The sequence below is a fragment of the Ursus americanus genome, chromosome 7, assembly GCF_024610735.1.
Source record: "Ursus americanus isolate L20-20 chromosome 7, mUrsAme1.1.p, whole genome shotgun sequence".
Classification (NCBI taxonomy): domain Eukaryota; kingdom Metazoa; phylum Chordata; class Mammalia; order Carnivora; family Ursidae; genus Ursus; species Ursus americanus.
This window is the reverse complement of record NC_142133.1, coordinates 83724859-83751129: the sequence shown is the minus strand read 5'-3', so window position 1 is coordinate 83751129 and position 26271 is coordinate 83724859. Positions and strand designations below refer to the sequence as shown.

Here is a 26271-nt window from a genome sequence, read left to right as displayed (position 1 = left end):
GGGGAAGGGGAGCTGCGCAGTGTGACCGCAGCCGAGGAAGCTGGGACACGGGAAGGAGTCGAGGGAGGGAGGCCAAACATCTCGAGGCCACACGAGGCAACATATGCCCAGCGCCATGTGAATGGCAAACACAGGGCGGAGACCCTGGGCCGGTCCGCGGTGTTGTTGGGGTGCAGCCTGAGCGCCTGGAGGGATGGGGCTGTGTGTGCTGAGGAGCGGGAGTCCCAGGGCTGCCCTGATCTGGGGCGGGGGCAGGACGGTGAGACCGGATTTGCAGACGTCTGAGCGGAGATGCTGAATAAACGCTGGGGCTGGGATTCCGGTCGAGTCCAGACTAGGAACACCACTGGCAGGCAGGCGCCCCTGTCGCGCACAAGTTGGAGCAGCTGAGCTCGGCCCTGAGGAGTGCGCGCGGAGGGTTCTGAGCCAGCAGCACCTCCCTGCTGTCGTCCAGCCCTGGTTTTCGTTCTTCGCTGGCTGAGGGCTCCCTCCTAGCTCACCCCAAGCACCCCCCAGGGCCAGCACAAGTTGCTCCCTGTCTGAGAGGTGGCAAAGTAACGGGGGAGCAGGGACATAAACCCAGGAACTCCACATCCACTCTCGTTCCTTAACGTTCAATTTGTACATGTTTATATTAAACACAGTATGTTAGTTGCTAAAAATTAGAAAAGTGACTCAGGGCTTCCACAATGTTCTCCATTTACATCCTTAATGTCTCAGTAAAAGTTTTCATGGCATTCCCCAGACCAAAACAAATACCTAACCGCTCCACGTATGAAGTAGTTAGGTCCAAACATCAGAGTATTTATGCCCTAGCAACTTAGTCATTTGAAAAGATAATACACGTAAATCAGGGGCACCTGGGTGGCTCGGTAGGTTAAGCGTCTGTCTTTTGCTCAGGTCATGATGGGATCGAGGCCCACGTCAGGCTCCCTGCCCAGCGGGGAGTCTGCTTCTCCCTCTGCCTCTGCCTGTCGCTCCCCCTGCTTGTGCTCACTCTCTCTTTGACAAATAAAATCTTACAAAAAAGGAAATACACATAAATCAAAAGACACACTATAGTTATTTCACTCTTAAGTAACCACAGACTACTGGGACGTGTGCCCCGCTGGACCCTGTACAGTCTTGGCAAGTGCTGGCTTCCTATCAAGGCTATTACCCAAGCACCCACATCTCGAGAGGCTGAGTCATCGAAAAGACTCATATGGTCTGATGTTGGATAGGAGCTACCCACAATGGGCGTCTGTGCTGTTCCCCCTGGAATCTTAAGCCGTCCTGGAGCATGCTGTGAGGTCCCTGCAGCACGCTGGGGTGCCTCGGTGCACACCTCCAAGGGGCTCAGGTTAACCGGGTTTACTCGGGCAAAGGGGGTCCTCTGGGGCTGTGCAGCACGGAGGGTAAGGAAGGTCCCCGGGGTGTGGAAGAGTAGAAAGACCATTTCAGGACCAGAGGGGAGGCTGGTGCGTGTGGGAAACCAGGTGAAGCCAGACTCAGAGAGCGTGGGGGAGGCAGAGGCTGGAGGTGAGGGAGACGACAGCAGGAGCCCAGGGGCCATGGAGCTTCAGAGAGCCTAGTTACTCTCTCTTCTCAGAGAGACAACCCCCACGGTGCATTTTTGGGTGGTGGGGATATGCCAAAGATAAGCACGAGGCAGCACTGTCGATTTTACCAGGTTGAGAAGCACCTGTGTTCGTGTTGTTGCTCTGATGCGTTCCATCACCACTGTTTGTCACCTGCACGGGGCATGCTCAGGAAGGGCCAGACGAGGCAATTAGACATGGGGCTGTAACAAGGAACATAAGGACAGGAAGAAGAAACGATTATTCTTAGCAGATGACGGGATGGTTAAACCCAAAGAAAAGAATGGGAGCAGTTTTAGAAACAGTAAAAGCCCCATTAGTCGGTATTAAAAAAATAATGTTTGGAAAGACAGAGGCTTTTCTATATACAAACAATAGTCAGTCTTAATAACTGCATTAAAAAGCAGATTAACTTGGGGGGCACTTGGGTGGCTCAGTTGTTAAGCGTCTGCCTTCGGCTCAGGGTGTGATCCCAGGGTCCTGGGATCGAGCCCCACATCGGGCTCCCTGCTCAGCGGGATGCCTGCTTCTCCCTCTCCCTCCCCCCGCCCCCCCCCCCCAGTGTTCCCTCTCTTGCTGGCTGGCTGTCAAATAAATAAAATCTTTAAAAAAAAAAAAAGATTAACTTGGAATAAACTTAACAGCAATTTTGAAGGTGCCACAGGAACGCTGCTTTACTTTTTCCCCATTTTTCATTTAACACATTGTTTGCATCCTTTCCCCAGCTTTACTGAGCCAAAACTGACAGATACAACTGTATGTATGTAAATGTATGTGATGTTTAAAAAGACTTCATTATTTTAGAAGTTTTAGGTTCACAGCCAGGTTAGGAGGAAGGTACAAAGACTTCCCTTCTAGCCCCCTCCGCATCCAGACTCCCTCACCAGAGCGTACACTTGTTACCACTGGCGGAACGTGGACCGTGGCATCATCATTGCCCAGAGTCCAGAGCGCACGCTGGGACTCACTCTTGGTGTTGTACATTCTGTGGGTCTGGACAGATGGTAACGAAGTGCGTCCAGCACTACGGCGTCCCGAAGTCCATTTTCACGGCCCTAAAACTCCTGTGTGCCGCACCTATTCATCCCTGCCTCCGCCCCCCACAGCCACTCATCTTCCGCCCTCTTGCCCTCTCCAGAATGTCACATAGCTGTGATCATTCAGTACATGGCCTTTTCAGACGGGCATCTTCTACTCCCTAGGGTGCATTTAAGGTTCCTCCGTGTCTTTCCACGGCTGGGTGGCTCACTGATTTTAGTGAATACGGATGTCCCACGGTTTCTTTACCCAGTCACCTGGTTGCTTCCACCAGGTTTTGACCATTACAAACCAGGTGTGCAGGGTTTGTGTGGACCTAAGTTTTCAACTCCTTTGGGTGAATACCAGGAGTGTGACTGCTGATCGTCCGGTGAGAGTGTGTTTAGTTTTGTAGGAAACCGCCCAGCTGTCTTCCGAAGTGGCCGCACCACTCTGCGTCCCACGGCGACGAGGGAGAGCTCACGCTGCGCCGTATCTGCACCGGCGTTCGGTGCTGAGAGCTCCGGGCGCGGCCGTTCTCACGGGGGCGCAGGGGCAGCTCACCGTGGCTTTAACCCGCAGCCCCCTGCCGGCGTGGGACGTGCAGCGTCCTCGCCTGCGCTCACTTGCCATCTTTGTACCGTCCCTGCTGAAGTGTCTGTGAAGGTCACGGATCTGTGAGTGGGTCGTTTGTCTTCTTGTCCTGGAGTTGTACGAGTCCTTTGTCTCTCTTGGATGATAGTCCTTCCTCAGGTGTGTCTTTTGCATGTATTTTCCCCCAACCTGTGGGTTGTCTTCTCATTCTCTCCACGTCTTTCGCAGAAGTTTTTTATTTTAACCAAGTCCAGCTTGTCAGTCCCTTCCCAGATCGCGTCTTTGGCGTTGGAGCTAAGAAGGCACCGTCATGCCCAAGGGCGTCCAGGCTTTCTGCCACATTCTCTCCTGGAAGTTTTATAGTTTTGCATTTTACATTTCGGTCTGTGATCCGTTTTGAGTTAATTTTTTTGAATGGTGTCCGGTCTGGGTCTAGATTCATTGTTTGCATGTGGATGCAGTTTCCCAGCAACATTTGTTGAAAAGACTATCTTTGCTCCATTGTAATGCCTTTGCTCTTTTGTCAAAGATCAGGTGACTATACTGATACTTTCGGCCAATTGATGATTTGTGTATACATTGTAAAATGATTATCACGATCAAGTTAATTAACACACCCATGACCTCACAGGTAACCTTTTGTTTGTGTGTGTGTGTGACAATGCTTAAGATTTACTCAGCAAGCTCCCAGGACCCAATATGGTATTATCAACCAGTCACCATGCTGCACACCTGTTTCCTTTTCTGAAGGACCTTTAAAAAGGCTTGAGTCAGTTGATAGGAAGCCATATACACAAGTGACCCACAGATTTATAAAAAGATGGTGCCCAATCTCTCCAGAAACCTCCAATGTAAGTCACAGCAAGGAGTGGTAAGGGCCTTGGCAAAGAGCAGAAGGAGAATTTCCAGTGAAGGTTTGGGAAGACTCAATATTCGCAAGGGTGCATCCTTATGGACACTCTTTTGGAAAAATGCAAACTTGTGTCAAGTTTTCTGAAAAGCAGTATGAACACACATACACACACTGTACATTTGGCCTGGAGTTGCCTCTCTCTCTCTCTCTCTCTGGGGATCACAGAACAAAGTATGGTGCCTTTCCTTAGAGTAGATGACGCGACAACTGGCCCTCTCACGACATCCTTCTAGACAAACTGTTCTCTTGCCCTCACTGCAGAGGACAAGGAGATCCTTATCTCTCATGTCCCAGTGTGCATTCAAGGGACAGGTACCAAGGGGGGTTAGTAGGAAGAGAAACATCACGTCCCCCAACCACAAGCTAGTTCATGATGTTGTTCATGGAGGGGTCCTAGGTGAAGCCTATCAAATTCACTGTGAGCAGCAGTGAGCCCCAGACAGATGCCCTCCTGAGGGTGGGTCAGCCACACAGCCCTAGGAAGACATGGGTCATGCTGAATCATGACAATATGGTGGCCAAGGAGCCATAATTGAATGATCCAAGAATCTTTTCTACAGCCTTAAAAAAAAAAAAAAACCATAAAGGGGGCGCCGGGGTGACTCAGTTGTTTAAGCGTCTCCCTCTGGCTCGGGTTGTGATCTCAGGTTCCTGGGATCGAGCCCCACGTCAGAATTCTCCCTCTCCCTCTGTGCTCTCCCCCACCCCAATAAATAAAATCTTTAAAAAAAATAAAGGATGTGCTTCTTTGGGGTATTACGGGGAGAGGAGACACATAACCTTTTAAATTCTTTAATTCTAATTTCTCTTTTTACATTTCATTCTCCTGCCACCCAATAATCTCCACGCAGTACTTCCCCATCATATTTTAACAAACACACAAAAACAAAACCACAGGAACTGCTCTCATTGTGGGAAGTGACAAACGCCCTCAGCCGGGAGACTCTGGATGAAGCCCTCTGCTCCGAGGGGACAGCAGGCTTGCTGAGGTTGGGAGGGAGGTTTCTGAGAGACTGAAACTCCTCTTGCAGTCTTCTGTCTTCGCAAAGTCCTGCCATCCTCTGTAAGACTCTTCAGATCTGATAAGCTTCCTGTGCAAAGAAAAGCACTATTCAGTAATGACGAGGTAAGGATTAGAGAGATTTTTAGCACATGTAAACATTCAAACAAGCCCCTGAGAATTTTTTTTTTTTTTTTGAGAGAGAGCACATGTGCACAAGCCGGGGGGGGGGGAGAATCTTTTTTTTTTTTTTTTAAAGATTTTATTTATTTATTTGACAGAGATAGAGACAGCCAGCGAGAGAGGGAACACAAGCAGGGGGAGTGGGAGAGGAAGAAGCAGACTCATAGTGAGGAGCCTGATGTGGGGCTCGATCCCATAATGCCAGGATCACGCCCTGAGCCGAAGGCAGACGCTTAACAACTGAGCCACCCAGGCGCCCCGAGAGAGAGAATCTTAAGCAGGCTGAGACTGACATGGGGCTCGATCTCACAACCCTGAAATCATGACCTAAGCTGAAATCAAGAGTTGATGCTTCACCAACTGAGCCACCCAAGTGCCCTGATAAATTCTTTATCTAAAAATTGAACAAGATTATTTACAGGTGTAGAACACACCAGAGCCAAGAAAGGTCACTGGACCCTTTGTCAAAAGTGCAGCCACTCAGGGCCCAGCCAGCAGTGTCTTTACTCGCACTAGGGTGCTAGGTTCTGGCTGACAGGGAGGTGTCACAGCCCCTTACAGGTGTGTCTCACGAGATGGACCCCTGGGCTCTCTGGGCAGGGCCCCTGGGCCACCAGCAGCTCTGTCCAGAGTTCGTGGGAGGGATCAGGCAGCCCCTGGAGGCCTGCACACGGGGCAAGTCACAGACGGGGTCCCAAGGCAGTGTCCTGAAGTGCCAAAGCACGGGTGGCTCTCTCAGCACCTGGTCTCAGCACACATGGTGCCCTCACAACCGGGCCTGGAGCTGCTGGACAGTGCTGCTGGCCATGAGGGGCCTGCGTGGGCCCCGGGCAGCCCCAGAGGCATGATGTCATCCGTCGTTCCGGCTGTTGCATGTCAGGTGGGAGAGGGCAGACCTGTGAGGAGATCCTGCCCTCACGCGGCAGGAGCGGAGGTGCCCGCAGTGGGGCTCAGAGGTAGGAGTGAGAGGTGCTCAGACTCGACACGTGCTCGGAAAGGCACTGCTGACAGAACAAAGGGGGCATGGGGCAGTCACGGCTGTCCCTGCTCACCGCAGACGGGTCCCCAGGTCTGGTCCTCCAAGCCTGACCAGCTGCGGTGGCCGGCCGCAGACAGGGGTTCCGTGTGCTGCTCAGGCATTTAGAACAAAAAGTGGAAGGTCACCAGCAGAGGTGTGACACCAGCAAGGCTCCAGCTGCTTATGACCCCTATCTTTGAAAATGGAAAACAAGGACTTGCTGGGAAGTACTAATTTCACTGATCTCTGCCTTTTAATTTTCTGAAAGTCTATCTGAATAACTTTAAAAAGATCAATCAACTAACTAGGGCCTGTCACAGAGAAGGAAGTCCCCACAATGTCGAGATCCTAACTCTAAATAAAGAGACATTTTTCTGGTTTAAAAAAAAATCACAGACCAAATATAGGAGTAATAATTTCAGTGCTCGGGGCGCCTGGGTGGCACAGCGGTTAAGTGTCTGCCTTCGGCTCAGGGTGTGATCCCGGGGTTCTGGGATCGAGCCCCACATCGGGCTCCTCCGCTATGAGCCTGCTTCTTCCTCTCCCACTCCCCCTGCTTGTGTTCCTCTCTCGCTGGCTGTCTCTCTCTCTGTCAAATAAATAAATAAAATCTTTAAAAAAATTATAATAATTTCAGTGCTCTACAGTTCTATTTCTTAATTTTTATGTTTGTTCTTCTGGGCTTCAGCAAAACGATGTGGATGTTATGAACGTCACAACTCCATTTAGGAAAAGCTGTCACCTAACAAAGCAAAGCTGTCTCACTGGCACATTCATTGAGCAGAGCCTCAGAAGAATCACGCGCACTGCCTCCGTGGCGGAGTAATGCTGCCCACGTGGCGAGCGGCGAGGACAGGACCTCAACTTCATTTCCTACCCAAAGTCGAGGAGACTTACTGGGGACCCAGCTCAGGCTGCCATTCACAATGCCACCGACAGGGGGTGGGGTGGGGGCCTTAAATATTTCTCAAATTCCGAAGGCCAGAAGTCCAGGATCAAGGTGTCAGCTGCCTGGGTTTCTGGGAAGTGTCCTTCCTGGCTTCACTGTGGCCTCTCGTGGGCTTTCCTCTGTCCTCAGTGGCCAGGGCAGGGACAGAGGCACACTGTGGCTCCAGTGCAGGAAAGCACTAGGGAGGAATCCTAATTTTGAGGCATATTTTGATGAAAGCTGTTCTTTGCAAAATGCTCACGTCAGCGTTCAGACCAGTGGTCCTGTGCCAATCTCTCCCCCTTCCATTCCCTCGGTGGACGATGAAGAACCATAGCTGTCTTCACAAACCGGCGTGGGTTTTCTTCAAGTATCTGAATGCCTTCCTTGTGCAGCGGACACAACACCGCCAGGGGGCACCCTGCCCGCGTGCTCCCCTGCTGGAGGTGGCATCTGAGCACCGGAGCTGCAGAACGGACAGAGAGCGGTGCGACAGCGGCCAGACGCTTCGTTCCAGTGGCCTGCTCTCACCAGGTTCTGCGAGTCCGATCAGCACAGTACCTGGCAAGGGGGCTGTCACTGAGCAGCTCCCCTTCTCGTTCCAGAACAACGAGAATATGAGCATGAGGGAGACAGCTAGACATGGAGACCAAGGTCTTCCTTTGAAGGCCCCAGGCTTGCCTGACTGGGAATAAACATCGCTGGGAACAACAGGTGCCCATTACCACGCAAGCTGCCCGAGCGCCTGAACTGCGTTTTCGGTTTGGTTTTGTTTAGCTCGTGTTTCATGTGCCTGTCCTGAGAGAGAGCGGAGAGCCTCTCGATTTTCTCAAACCTCAGCAGTGGAGTCACCTCATCGCTCTGGCGTGGAAGCTACAAATAACACTTCAGCAGCCTCGATCTGCAAATCATTAAGCTCACGTTTTGAGAGCAGCCGCCACTGAGAAGCTTCTGTACCCCACGACACAGCACTATGTTCCATACTGTCATCACTCAGCTGTTCCCTGACGTTGACAAAGTGGACAGAACGACACATTTCTAAAGCTGGAACGATGCAGCTGTTTTTTATTTATTTATTCGACAGAGAGAGAGACAGCCAGCGAGAGAGGGAACACAAGCAGGGGGAGTGGGAGAGGAAGAAGCAGGCTCATAGCGGAGGAGCCCGATGTGGGGCTCGATCCCAGAACGCCGGGATCACGCCCTGAGCCGGAGGCAGACGCCCAACTGCTGTGCCACCCAGGCGCCCCAGAATGACACATTTCTAAAGCTGGAACGATGCAGCTATTTTATTTATTTATTTTTTGAGAGGGGGAGAATCTCAAGCAGGCTCCACGCTCAGTGTGGAGCCCGACATGGGACTCGATTTCACAATCCTAAGGTCATGACCCGAGCCAAAATCAAGAGTCGGCCGCTTAACCAACTGAGCCGCCTGGGCGCGCCGATGCAGCTGGCTTCACATAATCACTAAGGTATTTCCTGTTAGTAAGAAGGAGTTTCCTGTCCCTTTATCATTCCCCTTCTCACTAGAAGTGGCTGAGCCTCATCTTACCTCAAGCTCCATGCACTTCCTGCTCTGTATGGCTATTACTTGCATTTGTGCAAATCCCCTGGGAAACTGGAAAGTTTGGGAAGGCACAATATGTCATCTCTGTATTTCCAATCCTGGGCATATAAAGAGGAACTGCCCAATTAAAAAAAAAATCAGATTTTCAGAGGGTAGGGGAAGCAGTAAGAGCACTTTTAGATCTCCCAAATCTTCACCTGCAACAGAACCACAGATGTCTGTGACAAAACGAGGTGGCAAGTAGCACTGACAGGGATGGGGAGCACACTGGGACTCTCCTGCCCTGATGATGGGAACGTAAAATGGTAAAAGATGTTGGCTGGCGTTTCTTAAAGTCAAATACACACCGGCCATGTGACCGAGCCATTCCCCTCAAGAGAAAGAAAAGCACATGTTGAGGAAAAGACGAGCACACACATGTTCACAGCAGCTTTATTTACTGCAGCCCCACACTGGGGACAAGCAAATGTCCGCGAGCAGGACAACGGGTGCACGAGCTGTGGTGTACCCACACAATGCACACTCCTCAGCAATAAAACTACTCCTCGGTGAGCTACTGACAGACACAGCAGGCGTGAACGCCAAAATAATCACACCGACGACCGAGCTCCGGACACAAAAGGAGTTTGTATCGTAGGACTCTAGGTATATAAAATCCTAGAAAACACAAATTAATCTACAGTGACAGCAAGTAGATCGGTGGTTGCCTGGGGATGGGGTCAGGGCAGGGAGGATTTCAAAGTGGCGTGAGAAAACCCTGGGGCGTGACAGACAGTTCTGGCAAAGGCTTCACCGGGGAGTCCATAGTCCACTTTACGTATGTGCCATTCACTCTCCATCAAGCGCACCTCTGTAAGCTGTTAAAAAGCAAAACAGTATGGTGACTCCACAAAGCTGACACATGGCAATGAAGGACTGGGCCTGCCCACCACAGCCTGCACACCTGTGGAGCAAAGCACAATGGGGCCACTGGACCCCGACAGATACCACAAAAGGGCCAACAGGTGTCCACTGCAAAGTGCAGTGGGCCAGCTGGAGGCCAGCGGCTGGAGCGGGACAGTTGTCCCTACCCTGGTGGTGAATGGATGCAAGGGACCCACTGCAAGAAGGTCTGAGGGCTGGAGCCATGGAGCCCGAGAGCCACTGCAGCTGACCCCATAGGGACCCACGCTGTGGGGACAGAGCCAGCACCAGCAGGACAGGAACAGTGGAGAGAGGAAGGATAAGGACTCGATGCAGGTGCGGTAGGGCCAGAGCCAGGGGAGCTCCAGAAGCTAGCTGCCATTATTTTTAGCATGAACCAAAATTCAACAGAAAAGAGAACTCCATGAAGTGAGAAAAACTATCTGAACTAAATGTTTACCTGAACTAAATGTTTAGGAAAATGAGCAACGGGAAAGTATCGATTCCACAGACAGCTATTCTAAGAAAACAGAAACAGAGCAGAACAAACACCCCTATAGACGGTGAGGGCGCGCCAGAAAGACGTGCCCACCAAACAGACCAAAATGAACTGCCTGGAAACCAAAAGAGAAGATCCGAGATGGGAGGACAACACATCAGCATGAGAACACATCAGAAACAAGGTGAGAGACTCAAGGGAACTAGAGAGACCAGAAAATCGATTTCAGAAACGGGACTCAGGAGCAAACGAAGACAACAAACAACACCCTCAGAGCCGCGACAGCAGCAGGACGACCTTCGAAACAAAAGAAACCTAAGGAGAGATGAAAGAGATTCAAGAGTAAGTATGGAACACAGAGGATGGACAGATCAGGTTTCAACACAGACACTAAGTTCCCCCAAAACACAACGCTGAAGTGGCAGCTCCAGGAACCCTCCTGAAATAGCGGGTGTGAACGTGCTCGCAAAGAGCCCACCGGGCTCCCGCCAACACTGACCCAGGGCGACCCACGCACGACACCGTCTACCACAACTACGGACTGCAGCAGCAGGGAAACCAAACCACGGAACATGGATGCAGAAAGGGGACATGACTTGTAAGAAAGAAAGACTCATGGGGCTTTTCATGCTGGAAAAAAGATGAAATCCATCTTGGGGAGTATGGTTCCAAGATGACACAGACCAAACGCTGGTTGTGTAACCACTGAATACATAGAAGTGAGACGAGAGGAGGGCAAGAGGGGAGGTTTTACTGTGTAATGGTTGACCATGGACATCCAGTGCTGTTTCCACGACCACGGCAGAACATTAGTATTAGTAGCCACATTCTGCATGCTACAGGGGAATAAAGCAAGCACGTAATTAAGGAGAATCTATCCCAGGATTCTCAGTGTAGAAGGACACACATTAACAGACCTGGGCACTGAGCACCAAGAGCCGCCAACACCAGAAAAATGCAAACAGCCTAGGCCTGCTGATGAAAGCACGTGGCCATCTATCATCCACCTGCGGTGTGGAAACTGATTCTGATCAAGCCTCTGGGTCCAGCTGCCATTTGCAGAAAGTACAGAGGCCAAAAGTTTTCTTCTGCTGGACTGTGCCAGGAGAATGCATGTGGCAAAATCGAGACTGTGGGAACCAACAGGACAAATGGCCCAGGTTTCTCAACAGATAAACCTTACAAGGAGACCAATACATGCAATAAAGAGACTTCAGAAACGCAAAGAAGTCATTTCTCCAAGAGTCAGGATTCATTTTGGAGGGAGGGAGGGGCTGGGGTTGGAAGAACACGTGGAGAGCCTTCTGGGGTGTTTGGCAAAGTTCTAGTTCTTGGCCTGAGCAGTGGTCATAAGGTATTCACCTTATAGTAATGACAACTCAATGTGCTAAACATTGTGTCATTTGTGTCATTTTCTGTACCTTTTTATGATAAAGTAGTAAAAAAAAAAAATGGGGGCACCTGTGTGGCTCGGTTGATTAAGTGTCTGCCTTTGGCTCGGGTCATGATCCCAGGGCCCTGGGATCAAGCCCCACGTCGGGCTCCCTGCTCAGTGGGAAGTCTGCTTCTCCCTCTGCCTCTCACCCCACCCCCCTGCTTGTGCTCTCTCGCTCACACTCTCTCAAATAAATTCTTAAAAAATAAAAAAAATTTTAAAAATGATCATAACCAAACTTCAACTTGTACAGTGTTTTTTTTTTTTTTTTTTTTAAGCAAGTTCCACAGCCAGCGTGGAGCCCAGTGTGGGGCTTGAATTCATGACCCTGAGATAAGACCTAAGCTGAGATCAAAAGTCAGACGCTTAACTGACTGAGCCACTCAGGGGCCCCTGCTTGCATAGTGCTTTTAACAGAACAGCCAAAGAAATTCTAAAAGATTTATTTATGCATCTTGCTGTACGATGTTCCTATACAACAGTCAAACAGCAGGGCTATGTGCAGGCTTGCCTCGTACACAGGTGCCAAGCCCACACTCCCTCCGCCAAGGCGTGGGCCCTGGCATGAACTGTAGCCACCAAGGGAGCATCGCCTTGTCCTAATCCACAGGTACATACAAGTCAACTTGAACATTCTGAGATTCAATCCTGCCAACTAGAAGGTAAATGAACACCTTTCAGAACACTTCCAGACCTTGTCTGCATTTTTAAACCACTGCTGTATTCATGCCTTATTAAAGTCCTAAAGTTTCTGTCCAGACTGCAATAAAACTAATGAGAACAGTGTCAAACCCAATAAAACATAGTGCTGAAATTTCAAATAATGCTCAAATCTCAAAGGATGCTCAAGTTATTATAGTTTAACCGCTTTTTATCACAGGGTATCACAGAAGGACTGATTTACTTTTGTAAGTTGTGTCTGCCCATCTACTACAATTTTATTTTTCACACCAGTAAGGAAAGGTAAGAAAATAGTCACTCACTCAAGTTCTTCCAAGAATTAAAATTACTTCGTTCAGTCTTCGGATTGCTTAGCTCCTTCTCTTGCTAATCTGTCAGCTTCTTCATTGCCTATAAATCCCGAATGACCAGGAACATGCATCTGTTAAGTAAATTTTGTTCCTTTTATCTTTACTGATTTTTTACACAAGCAACACACAAACACATTCTCACTGACTGTTCCCAGTGGGCGGAGTGGAAAAACGCTCCTCCCCCCACGGCCCCTCCCCCAACAGCTCTAGAAGGCACAACCTCCACGCCCAACGCGTCAACAGAACGCAGGCATTTACAAAAATCCCATTTTGATTCTCCACAAATTGGACTGTCCTGTTTTTATTGTTTTTTTGCCCCACTTAATGATGGAACTTGGAAAGCTTTCCAGGCAAAACATATGTATGTATAGATGGGGACAGATATACACCCAACGCACATACTTTATTTTCTTTAAATGCTGTCAGAGGAGATATACTTAGTGTGATTTTTGGTTTTTTTTCTAAGTAGGCTCTACACCCAGTTTGAGCCCAACGTGGGGCTTGATTTCACGACCCTGAGATCAAGACCTGAGCTGAGATCAAGACTTGAGCTGAGATCAAGAGTCAGATGCTTAACTGACTGAGCCATCCAGGCCTGTACTTCTGTGATTTAACCACTGTTTACATCTACATTGCTGAAGGGCAGATTTAAACCTTCCGGTGTGAAGCTGTTCTCAGTGGTCCTGGGGTGGAAGACCAACACAGGGTTAAGACAATGGCTAGAGTTTAACTTGCTCTGTATTGTTTGAAAAAACAGTTCTGGTTTTTTTAAGATTTTATTTATTTGACAGAGACAGAGAAAGAGAGAGCATAAGCAGGGGGGAGGGGCAGAGGGAGAGGGAGAAGCACACTCCCCGCTCAGCAGGGAGCCTGACATAGGGCTTGATCTCAGGACCCTGAGTCAGACACTCAACTGACTGAGACACCCAGGCTCCCCTGATATCTTATGTTTTATAAAGGACAGATTCATATGGAGTATGTATGGGTAGAGATTTGTAACTGTAGATCTCTTGGTAATTATATTTTCTAAAAATAATCTTATTTATTCATTTTTTATAATTTCTTAAAAAGATTTATTGGAGAGAGAGAGCACGAGCAGGGAGGAGACGGAGAAGCAGGCTCCCTGCTGAGCAAGGAGCCCGACGTGGGGCTCGATCCCAGGACCCTGGGATCACCTGAGCTGCAGGCAAACTCAACTGACTGAGCCACCCAGGTGCCCCCTGAAAAAAGTTTTAATAAAAACTATCTATTAATAAGAAAATTATTTCCATTTTGGAAAAAAAAAGTCATGTTACTAAAGTCTTACCAGACCGTATTTTTAACAAAATACCTTATATATTAATTATATTTTGACATTTTGGCTGATTGCAAAGAAATCAACAGGTTGACTATCACCAGGTCAGTTTCGCAGTGATGAGGTTAATGAAGGATATTGGGAAGAAAGGTGGCAAAGACAACCCCGCCCCCCCCCCAAGAGGAAACAACCATTGAAAGGACTTTACACCACCCTGGAAGGAGCCTTCCACTCTTTCCCACGTGACAGATGACAAAAACCTGACTGGGTGACATGTGTGGGGAGGGTTAATCAGATGAAAACAGCCGCCAACAAGCCCATAAAAACCCCTAGACTTAGAAACTTGGGTGGCAACCCTCTTAGGTCCCCTCCCTCTTTGGGAGCTTTGTACTATTGCTCAATAAACTTTGCTTTGCTGCCCACCACTCTTCGCCTGGTCTACCTCTTCATTCTTCAAAGCGGCGTGACCACAACCGTGGGCACTAAAGGAAAAGAAATCCCACAAGGCGAGCCCAGACGAGGCACTCCTACGCACCGCCAAGACAATGGGAGGAATACTGAACACCCCTCAGTCACGCTGCCCAAACAGTGTGTTCTGCACACACTCACACCAATAATAAGCAGCATTACTTACACGATGATCAAGGCTCAAATGTGTTCCAAATTCTAATACGTACTACGATACTGATTTCATGTAAACTGTTACTTTAACCTAAGTCATTAAATCACTTACAGAAAGCACTGATCTCGCCAGTTAATTTAGAATATTTGGTCCTTGGCACCTGGGTGGCTCAGTCAGTTAAATGTCCGACTCTTGATTTTGGCTCAGGTCATGATCTCAGGGTTGCGAGATTGAGCCCCCCATTGGGCTCCACATTGGGCGTGGGGCCTGTTTAAGATTCTCTCTCTGCTGCCCCCCTTCCCCGTCTTCTCTCTCTCCCCCATCTAAGAGTATTTGGTCCTCACAGCTATGTGACAGGACTGGTTCAGACAACACACACCCACTGGATGTCCATGCCCTGGGTGAGCTGCTCCAGTGCCACGAAGTCCTCCTTGTTGATCACCTCTTTCCCTGTGCTCGTTTTCCACCCATTCTTCTTCCAGCCTTGAACCCAATTAGTGATACCTACAAGAAAAGCACACTCACAATCCACTGAGCTCGAATGTCCTGGTCTCCTCCTCCCAGACTTCCCTCTTCTACCCACTCTACTTGTCTTCACAGCGGTGTGTGGACTTGCCACTGGCCCACACAGGCTGTACTCTGGCCGGGGACACAGCCCTGGCATACTCCTCTGCTTATCCCTTTGCTCGGACTGGTGCTGACCCACAGCTCCCAGCCTAAGAGGATGCCTCCTCCACCTCTTCCACACCCCCTCCCTGTGTCCTAAACAGGATTATTTCTCAAAGGAGCCAACAGCACGTCACCTTAAGTTACTTATGCATATTTACAGTCGAAGGACCACGAGAGCAGGGACATATCTACTCCACTGCCCTATCTTAGGAGCCTGGCCCATAAGACACGCCTACGTGGCAAACTCCAGAGCAGCAGAACGGGCTCCAGAACCCCCAGCTTTCTCTTTATACCCCACAAACCAACTGTTGTCCTTATTTGCCATTTGGATCTTGCCCTGAGACAATACCTCCTACACAAGAAAGAAATACCTATTTTCCTTCACGTTTACTAGGAAAACACTAGAAGTACAATGTGAAAGCTTACCATTTATAGTAAACATACTGTCCGTATATAGAACCAACTTCTTGATGTTTTGAGCCTTTGCTTGTTCGATGGCTTTGCAGGCTGCCTTGAAGAAACAAGCCAGTCATCATGCTATAGAAATTGTTCAACTTTCAACATTACTGATGTTTGAAATCACTTCACCATTTAAGCATTCTTTCTTTTTCTGTGCTAAATGTAATGACTATATGCTCTGTGTGAAATAACGCTACACATACAGTTCTGTTTGCACATGTATTTGAAATAACTTAAAATTTTTCTGGAAAATTCCTATCCGTCAGAGTCATTAGTAACCCCAAACCAAGTTTCTGGACTCTGAGTATCTTGTGCACAGATCACTGCTACGACAGACGTACTCTCAGTGGAAAACGTGTCTGACGACTTACATGAATTTCCGCTCGCTGGTTGGTCTGCCGCCCGGGAAGCCTAATGCCTATGTTCCTGGTTTCAAAACAATACAAAGGAAAATGAAATCAATTAAAAAAGCTAATTTTCAAAGTGATTCCTTAAATCTCTTACTAGACGATAGGCTGGATACATTTTTTTGACACATGAAAGCATCATACAAAAAAACCAGCCTTTAAAAATCAAACCAAGAGTACTAACATTTTATGGAAAAGCACCATGGGATGGTCTTGTGAAGAATACACAGACACTCGGTGCCACACAAGCTCGCCACCTCTTCCAGGGTTTGAGGCTAAAATGGGGTACAAAGGGAAAGAACTCTGTAGACCACAAGTGGAAAGAAATGTAAAGTCTTATTGTTACTGAACAGTTTCTGTTACATTATGTCCAACGCTGCTGCGGGCACTTGTAGATGCTGGAGACAAAGCCCAGAACTGATGTGGCTACTTCACAGGCTCAAATCCCTTTTACGTTGGCTTTTAGGGCTGCCGAGTGTATCTGAATGATCACACTTGGCACCACCCTGACCTTGTGCCTTGTGAAAAACCAGAGGTAACCTCTAAGCTCACATGTCCTCAGAAGAGTCGTGGGGACATGACGGGCTCCAAGTCTGGTGACCTTGGACATCCTTGCCAAAACCACCCCGCCGGAGACAAGTGACTCTCCTCGGGGACAGGGAAGTCATCTGGTAGAAGCCATCAGCGAGACACAGACTCGTCAAGATTCAGGGCACAGAAAGCAGTGCTGAGGTAGTCTACATTCTGAAGACCAAAGCCGTCAGAGTCGACATGAACCAGAGCTCGTTCCTCTGCTACCTCTGGCTCAGCTAACCGAACAATAAGCAATCTTGTGTCACGCCTTGACAAGTTTTAGAATGTGATTCACTTCGATTTGAAGCCTTTTTTGTTTACTCACAAAGGATGGCCCGGCCCCCAGTAAACACCGATTCCTGCTCGTGCCCTCCTCCGCCCATTACTGGAGCAGCAGCCATCAGTGTAGACGACGACAAATTCTCCTGGAAGAGGGAACTTCATGAGTGCCACTGCACATGGTGCCAAAGCACCAAAAACAGAGATTCGTTTGACAAATTCACAAAGCTTGAATTCACGTTTTAAACTGAGAAAGTATTGTACAATGTGATCCATATTTTCTGTCTAGGAAAAATGATCAATTTCTTACACAGGGGCCCTCGACACATCTTGATTAGCATGCACTCACGTCTCAGTTCCCAGGATCACAGGCAAATTAAAGGTAAAGGCAGTCATTTTGTGAACCTAGGACCCACAGCGGTGAGGGCTGCCGCTGCAACCCCCACTACAGAGGTCAGAACAGTGATAAAGAAAGGGGGGGTAATCAGAAGGGGGAATGAAGCATGAGAGACTATGGACTATGAGAAACAAACTGAGGGCCTCAGAGGGGATGGGGGTGGGGGAATGGGATAGACCGGTGATGGGTAGTAAGGAGGGCACGTATTGCATGGTGCACTGGGTGTTATACACAACTAATGAATCATCGAGCCTTACATCGGAAACCGGGGATGTACTGTATGGTGACTAACATAATATAATAAAAAATCATTTAAAAAAAAAAAAAAAAAAGAACAGTGCCACTATCCCTCTCCTCACGGAGGGCTGTCATTGCAAACAAGTAGTGCCCTGGCGGATAAGGACCTGTCCGCCAGAGTCTAGTCCTCCAACAAATGTCGGTCTAATGTTTTTTTCTTAGTATATTTGCCTCTAGTAAACTATGGTCCCGTGTCTTTGCTTCTTTGCATCAAGACAGAGGGTCAGGGGCACCTTGTGGCTCAGTCGGTTCGTCTGCCTTTGACTCAGGTCATGATTGCAGGGTCCTGGGATTGAGCCAGCCCCCCCTCCCCAAGTCAGGCTCCCTGCTTCTCCCTCTCCCTCTGCTGCTCCCCCTGCTTGTGCTCTCTGTCAAATAAATAAATAAATCTTAAAAAAAAAAAAAAAAAAAGACAGAGGGTTTGATCAACATACCAATGCTGTAAAGAAGTAGGTAGAAGAAATCTGAGGCCACTGATGACTAGAACACTCTCTGCAGGGGGGGCAGAAGTCAGGCTGGCAGATCTTGAAGAGCAGGGCTCTGGGAGCAAACAGGGGCCCTGCACTGTTTGTCAAAAGGATAACAGACTGGACAAGGCAGAGGCAAAGGGAAAAGGAGGGAGGATGTTAAAGGAAGAACACATTCCTAGCCAGAGTGGGGCTGGGAGTGTGGGAGAACACGGGTGTTGGATAAGAATCCTTGGTTCAATCGAAATTGACACCATTAACACAACGGCCTTTGTGGTCACTGAATTTCGTCTCAACTGCGAGTACCTATCAGGCACTGCATTAAATGCCATTGTAATTCAAGCTACTGTTAGTACCTTGGAAATGGCTCATCTCCCAATTACTCCACACATATGTGCTCTGATGACTACTGGCAAGTAACCAAATCAAGAACATTTGGGTTTTTTTTACATAACTGCAATATCGATTTATACAGTTTTAATGCAGCTTGACAAAAAACATTTTCTATTGGTTTTCCTTGAATTATAAGATAGTTTATTCTTGGAGAAAACTTGGAGCCTACAAATATACTGATTTATACAAAACTCCTGCTTAACAAAAAAAAAAAAAGAAAAAAAAGAAAAAAAGCTACTTACTCCTATTTTCTGTTCATACATGTAAAAAACAAAATAGGAAATTTATATACCATAAGTCACTAAATATAAACTGATCCCTGGAGTTAAAAGTAGAGGAAAAATTCATGACTATTTTGCTTCTCAGGACTAAGAAAAACCATTTATGTTTTGCAAAGGCTAAACGTAAATGGTAAACATACTCGTACTAAAAAAGAGCTCTGTCCAGTCCTTTCTTCTTTTTTAAAGATTTATTTATCCATTTGAGAGAGAGAGAAAGAGAAAAAGAGAGAGCGCTGGAGCACCTGTGCGGGGGAGGGGCAGAGGGTGAGGGGAAGTGGACTTCCTGCTGAGCACTGAGCCTGACTTGGGGGCTTGACCCTGAGATCAGGACCTAAGCGGAAGCCAAGAGCCAAATGCCTAACTGACTGAGCACCCAAGCATCCCCCAAGCCCCTTTTTTTTTTTTTTTAATTTATTTATTTATTAAGAGAGAGAGACAGCCAGCGAGAGAGGGAACACAGGCAGGGGGAGTGGGAGAGGAAGAAGCAGGTTCCCAGTGGAGGAGCCTGATGTGGGGCCTGATCCCAGAACTCCAGGATCACGCCCTGAGCCGAAGGCAGAAGCTTAACAACTGAGCCACCCAGGCGCCCCCCAAGCCCTTTCTTACTTAAAGAAGCTGAAGCCTTTGCATTTTCTCATAGTGACCTGAAATGCTGTGTGCACAGAGAATACTGGTGTTTCCAAAGATTACTGTTTTTCATTTATAGGCCACATAATGCTTTTCCGATGAATGTCCAAAGTTCTAATAATTCTGCACAGTTCAACCAATATAAAATAGTAACCTTAGAAATTTTTAAAGAAACTTCAGATGAGAATGAAAATGCTAAACATTAGCTCAACTTTCCCCTATTAAGTCGGAAAAGTTCTTACACTTATTTTCATGATTATTATATGGAAAACTTAAAAATCCAAGAGATATACCCATATAAGAAAACGAGTCTTTGTTAACTGAAGGCACGGATTCCGTGTTCTGTCTCACATGCTTCACACAGGGCTCTGCATTTTCCTCTCCACCCGAGGGCTCACGGAGTCGCTTGTTGGCTTTCACTTGTGATTCTCGTTCATGCTTATTTTCTGTCCCTGAAAGATCGAGTCTACTCAAAAACCAGGAAAATACAAACATAACATGAAATGCTTAAGAATCCAGAAATTCAGTAAGTGATTTAGTATCACTAAATCAGACTTAAATACGCTCTGCCTGTGGCCCTATAGAGGAAATAACTTAAGACGGTCCACACTGTGTCAGATTTTGATGTCCTATGAAAGTACTCTAAATTTTCCATAAGCTTGATAAGGGCGATATGAAGACAAAAGCCACATTTCTATTAAAGTAGAAATCTGGCTTTGACAGAGATAGCAGGGATACCAAGGGTTCTGAATCCTACAGGGTGGGCAGTTTGACAATCTGAGGGACTCTTTACCCAGAAAGAAAACAAGGACCAGAATTTCGTAGATACTACTCTAGATACTTCAACACTATCAATGCCAGGTGGAGAACATCCAGGAAAGTTGAGAGGGTACGGGTAACTGGACCTTAAGTAAACAGACAGTGGGCCACACTGAGAAAGGAAAGTAGAAACCAAACAGCAGAAGAGGCTGGGTCCCTTCAGGGCGACAGTTACAGAGCTTTGCTTCACGAGCTCAGCCAAGGGACGCAAAATTAATCCCAAAGGCGTCTCAAACACTCAGGTTATATGGGAGCAGCTTTTCCTACATTCTCATTTTATGGAGTGGGAATAGGGGCACAGAAGGAGTAACTAATGGTATCTCCAAAATAACAACTAAGCCCAACACTACAGAGTTCACTTTAAGCTCATCCCTAAACCAGGGTTGGAGAAATAGGGCTCTAGTGTTGACTGAACACCTACCACATGGGTCCAAGCCACAATGTCCTGCCTGGAGTAGCTTCTCCACCCACACCTATCAGAAGACTGCTAAAGATTATCTAGGCGAAGTGTGAGTGAAGCCACTACGAAGAGCAATGTTTGGTTTTCCACTCTGCTGTGTTTACCTTTAAAATATTCCTCTAGGGGGGCCCCTGCGTGGCTCAATCAGTTAAGTGTCTGCCTTCAGCTCAGGTCATGTTCCCAGAGTCCTGGGATCAAGCCCTGTGTCGGGCTCCCTGCTCGGTGGAGATCCTGCTTCTCCCTCTCCCTGCAGCTCCCTCTGCTTGTGCTCTCTCTCTTTCACTCTCACTCTATCTCAAGTAAATAAATAAAATCTTAATTAAAACAAAAAAAATTCCTCTAGGGACTTTACGTAAGTAAATCCAAAAACACAAGTTCAAGTCAAAGGGTTAATTGTGCAGAAGTTTAACACCAATACAAATATTGATTTTATCTGCAGTAACAGAGAAAGTTAAATTGGAATGGAAGTTTTTAAAGAATAGGTGAGACTTTGAAGGAAAAGGAGCCCATGTTGTCAGATAATTTTCCCTTCACAAAATTGGGTTGAGTAAGTTAACCCCAAATCAGTTTACATAAATCATGGTAACTGCCAAGCAGCTCAAGAATCCCAAAGTAAAAATATACGTCACAGTAAGAGAGAATCTGGGGAAGGGGCTAACACTTCTGCTTTGACACAGTTCTTGAACATTAAAGATGTGAAATCCCAATTTACATATATAAGCCACCGACTCGGAGGTCTCGGTAAACTTTTAAGAAAGGTGATTCATAGATATAAAGAACTATCCTGCCTTAGTATTTAGAGTATTTAATAAACAGAAGCATACTTCTATGGGAAGAATTGAAGTATGAACAAATTACTATTTGGTTGAACAAAAGAGCAGTGAAAAGGAAGTATTAAGAACCCAACTAAGACAAGAGCCATACTTGCACATTTGTTTTCTGTCCCAAACGGATTTCTCCACCAGGGCAGAAAATCTAATGGTCACGTCACAACTTCCTTAAAAGCTGCTGGGGAGACAGAGGGTGAAGCTGATGCAGTGAGTGAGGTTCTGCCCTGCTTCAGAAACTCATCCTGCAGGGCAGATCCCTAAGCGTGACTGCCTCTCCCCGAATTCTGCTTTGACCACAAGTGTCATGCTCCCAAAGGAGCAGCTATGCAAAGCTTGAGCATCTCAGTGGGACTGTAGAGAGCCTGCTCAAAAAAAGCAGATTCAAACTATTCTCTCATCTTAATTCACTAGTAAAAAAATTTGTGAGTAAAGCTAATGAGACACAACGTTTTCAAAGTAGGTTGAGATATACAGTTTACCCCCGAACAACATGGGGGTCTGACGCCCTGCTCAGTCGAAAATCTGAGTATAATCTCTGATTCCCCAAACGCTTAACTACTACTGATAGCCTACAGTTAACTGGAAGTCTTACAGATGTGAACAGTTGATTCACACGTATTTATATATGTCCTATACACTGTAGTCTTGCAATAAAGTAATGGAGAGTAGAAAATGTTATTAAGGGGCGCCTGGGCGGCTCAGTCGGTTAAGTGTCTCCCTTTGGCTCAGGCCATGATCGTGGAGTCCCAAGATCGAGCCATGTTGGGCTCCCTGCTCACCAGGGAGTCTCCTTCTCCCTCTGCTCCCCCCCCCCCCCGCTGGCTCATGCTTGCACACTCTCTCTCAGTCTCTCTCTCTCTCAAATTAATAAATGAAAATTTTAAAAGAAAATGTTAAGAAAATCCTAAGGAAGGACACTTGGGTGGCTCAGTTGGTTGGGCATCTGCCTTCAGCTCAGGTCATGATCCCAGGACCCAGGGATCGAGCCCCACATTAGATTCCTTTGCTTGGCGCAGAGCCTGCTTCTTCCTCTGCCTGCCCCTCTCCCCACTTGTGCTCACTCTCTCTCTCTCTCCCTGACAAATAAATAAAATCTTAAAAAAAAAAAAAGTCCTAAGGAAAATTTATAATAAATGTATGTTATATGATAAATGTAATATAATGAAGTCTGCATATAAGTTTACCCACGCAGCTCAAACTCATGTTGTTCAAGGGTTAATTATATTTTAAAAATTTTGTGCTCTCAAGCAGTCACCCTTAGTTCTGCATACTTGATGTTCCTTATAGTGGAACTTAAGCTTCAATTAATTCTACTTTCTCCAACACATGAAACTGTAGGAAACTCTGATTGTGTGACCCTGTCCTAAATAAGAAGGAAACACCATACATACAGGTGCATGCCAGGAAACAAACTACATTCATCACTTAAAAGCTGTAGCCCGTTCAATTTGATAACAGAACAGGTATTTTTTTAAAGGTAGAATTAGGGGCTCCTGAGTGGCTCAGTCAGTTGAGCATCTGCCTTCAGCTCAGGTCATGATATCAGTGTCCTGGGATGGAGCCCCATGTTGGGCTCCCTGCTCAGCCGGGGGGGGGGGGGGGGGGGTGCGCTTCTTCCTCTGCCTGCCACTCCCCCTGCTTTTGCACACTCTCTCTCTGACAAATAAATAAAATCTTAAAAAACATATTTAAAAATAAAAAATAAAAATAAATAAAAGAATTAAGTAGAGTGAGGACTCCAAATGGAACAGCAGATTGGAGTCTCAGCTTGTCTCTAATACTGTTACTAACAGAAACCACTAAGCTAAACCATTAAGCTCAACTGCTTTTTGCCTGTTTCCTCATCTGTAAAACAGAAAAATGGAAACAATCATCACATCCTCTGTTTAGAAGATAGCTATACAGACCAAGTGACACTGGGGTATGCGAGGTTTTGAACAGGTTAAAACACCATAGTGATGAGAGCAGCTGACTACCTTCTGAGCCATCTGGGCTTGCAGGCTTTCTGACAAAGGCCCAGGCCTCCTCCTCAGTGGCAAACTTCTTAAATCTCGCAGCAGGAAACCGGTCCACCTGGGCTTTACATTCGCTCCTGGAATAGAATGCAATGTTACTTCCTTCTCCCTTACTGTTCCTCTTTTTAACAGATTCCTTTCTTAGGTTGGGAACAGGGTGAAAAGGGTTGGGGCTGTCAGCTCGGTGGGGACAAAGGGTCATGCCTGTTTGTAGTTTTGTTTCCTGCCAAACGCTTTCACCCGGTGGTGCTATGTATCAGCCAGATAGTACACCAGCATGTCACAGTTTCCTCAATCTCAAAACCAGAAATTTTGGGTCTTTGAAAAAGAAAATCCTATTAATCATTTCATTACAGCACACAGATAATAAACCCTGATACCATATGGCGGGGAGAGTCCTACTCGTGGAATCCGAAGACGTGGATACAACAAGCCCTATCTGTGTCACTTACTAACCCCAAGAATTTCCTGACCACAGTAACTACACCTGAAAAAAATAAACCCACCTCCAAGGACCCTTACAGGGATCCAAATTTAGTTTATAAGAATTTCTCTTTTTAAAAACACAGGGAAGACGAGGGTAGGTATTATCAGAGTTTGACTATGTGTAACTATTTCGAAATTCTTTCCCCGAAACAAAAAGGATTAAGTTGAGGCCCCTGGCCACCCTTAAACTACATGCGGCATTTCTGACACTGCCAACAAATACGAAACCGAGTCGGAGCCTGCGGCCGGGACCTGCAAGACCACGTCAGCGGAGACCGGCGGGGGCGGGCCCGGGGCTCCCACTGCCTGGCGGGCCGCAGGACTCCCAGGCGCTCCACCCCCGGCCGCAAGCCGCGAGCTCGCGTCCAGTCCGCCCTGGGCTCGGCTTTGGGGAGGCGCGGCCCACTCACCAGGTCTGGAAGACCCCGGCCTTGCGGCCCCTCTTCACGGCATAAAACATGCTGAGACCGCTGCAGCCCTGGGTGCTGAAGCGCACGGCGGCCAAAGCAAGTCTGCGCGCCACGGCCAGAAGCCTGGTCATCACTCACAACCGGCCATCGCCAAGCAGCTTAGTTCCCTACCTCGCGCCACCACCACACAGACACAATTTCCGGCGGCGGCGCGGGGTGATGACGCGAATACCAGCAGGGCCTGGGAGGCGGGGCCTAGGGGCCTAGCGCTTGGCTCTTTCCAGGCTCAATTTCCCGGAAGTCAGGGAGAAAGTCGGACCTGGGCGGTCCCGGGAAGGGCGGGACCTACGGAGGTGGGTGGGGACTGGTGGCGGGGGCGGGTCCGCGTGAGGGGCGCGGGCTGGGCGGTGTGGGCGGGCGGGACGGCTAGAGGCTGGTATTCTCGCCCCTCCTCCTCCCCGCCGCGGTTTGGGGGCCTGTCCCGGGCCTTCTGTGTGCGGTCCGGGCTGTCCAACCAAAGGCATAGGTGGCTTTCTCCTAACTGTTGCTGAGGCCGGAAGGACTGGCGTTCAGCGATGAGAAAGAGAGCCGAGGCCGGCGGGGAGGGGAGCGCGCCACCCACGTGGGTTCGTGACCAGCAGGATGTCAAATCCTAATGCGCTGGGACCCAGGGAGAACATTCAGTTGTAAAGGCAATTTGTTAGAATTCTGCCCGATATTTGACTTTTGCTCTAGTAAGCAAAACGACTTTTTGAAAAGTCCTGTCCACTGGCAATCCTTACTTATCAAATTAATTTTAAACGACTTTAATTTTCTCTAAGTGTTCAGTTGGGCACCCCTTACCGAACACCGACTGAGCGCTGCCCAAGCCCCAGCTGTGCGCGGTTGTGTAAGACAGTCTGAGCACCGACGAACCGCCGAGATGGGCCCGTGAACGAGGAGACGAGGGTGAAAAGCCACCAGTTTGAGAAGTGCGGGGCAGACACCGGAGAGCGAGACTGCCTGGGCCGGGGCGGGAGGCGGGGGGCGAATACGGTTTTGAAGGGCAGAAAGTTCATTCCCATGCATTAGGCAGAGAGAAGGAAGAAGGAACAGCGAAGGGGAGACGGACCTCCCTGTGGTCAGGTGTGTGCTTATCTGTGAACTCAACATTCATTTAAAAAATTTCAACTTTCCACATTTAAATTTAAATTGGCTATGGTCCATTCCTCATTCCTATTTTTATTCCACTTCAAGATAGCTTCTTAAAAAAATTGTCCTGGAAGCACCTGGCTGGCTCAGTTGAAAGCGTGTGCGCTTCTTGGATCTCTGGGTTATGAGTTCCAACCCCATGTTGGGTGTAGAGGTTACTAAAAAAAAATAAATAAGCTTTAAAAATAATTTAAAAATTGTACTTTAAAATAATTAATGATTGATCATGATATCTAGAAGAGATATGAAACCCAGAGATGCCCTGGCCACTGCTCTCAGGATGATGGCAGTCCCTCTTTTCACTGCAGTTTGTTCTGTCTTCACTCAAGGCTTCTGGAGCGCCAGTGGCCTCTGAGTGAGCTCAGGCTAGACCTTGGACAATGTATTTCCAGACTTGCTTTCTTCAGCGGCATCACTAGCTCATCCTTTCCGGTGACAACAGGTTCGGTTATGGACACGGACAGCACTGGAAGACCTGGTTGCACATTAGGAGGCTGAGCGGAAGTAGATCAGTGTAGTGGACCGAAAGCAAAAGTCTTCACTCTAAAACTCTGAGCTGGGATAGTCAGTCCACTATGACATGTTGGCAATAGTAGAGGTTATAGACACAGCTGCTTCCACAGTGTTCCC

The 26271-nt window shown here is 47.8% G+C and overlaps 1 protein-coding gene across 5 annotated transcripts; it reads right to left on the bottom strand.

Annotated features, from left to right (window-relative positions):
• Window positions 1-598: 598 nt before the first annotated feature.
• On the bottom strand, window positions 599-24663 carry RNASEH1 (ribonuclease H1). Of its 5 annotated transcripts, XR_015725373.1 has the most exons (10): window positions 24451-24661; window positions 23516-23631; window positions 19724-19882; window positions 17015-17114; window positions 16081-16135; window positions 15677-15761; window positions 14961-15085; window positions 12618-12736; window positions 2465-5195; window positions 599-1783 (listed from the first exon to the last, which is right to left on the bottom strand). XR_015725373.1 is itself a non-coding variant. In XM_087863896.1 (9 exons), the coding sequence occupies exons 1-8, from the start codon at window positions 24579-24581 to the stop codon at window positions 12650-12652; spliced, it is 858 nt and encodes a 285-aa protein (XP_087720022.1). In that variant the 5' UTR covers window positions 24582-24662; the 3' UTR covers window positions 599-1783; window positions 12618-12649. The 5 variants fall into 5 exon arrangements, 3 of the variants coding, with proteins under 3 accessions (XP_087720022.1, XP_045644855.1, XP_045644854.1); XR_015725374.1 differs by lacking the exon at window positions 19724-19882 and having other exon boundaries at window positions 24451-24662; XM_087863896.1 differs by lacking the exon at window positions 2465-5195 and having other exon boundaries at window positions 24451-24662.
• Between the last annotated feature and the right edge of the window lie 1608 nt (window positions 24664-26271).

Bases quoted from the DNA above. Each gene is read 5' to 3' on its own strand.
- RNASEH1 (XM_087863896.1), bottom strand. From the start codon at position 24,581: ATGACCAGGCTTCTGGCCGTGGCGCGCAGACTTGCTTTGGCCGCCGTG. The intron at 17,115-19,723 runs GTATATCTCTTG...TCCCTCTTCCAG, and splicing joins AGACTCGTTTTCTTATATGG to GAGAATTTGTCGTCGTCTAC. The intron at 15,086-15,676 runs GTAAGCTTTCAC...CTTTTCTTGTAG, and splicing joins CAGTATGTTTACTATAAATG to GTATCACTAATTGGGTTCAA.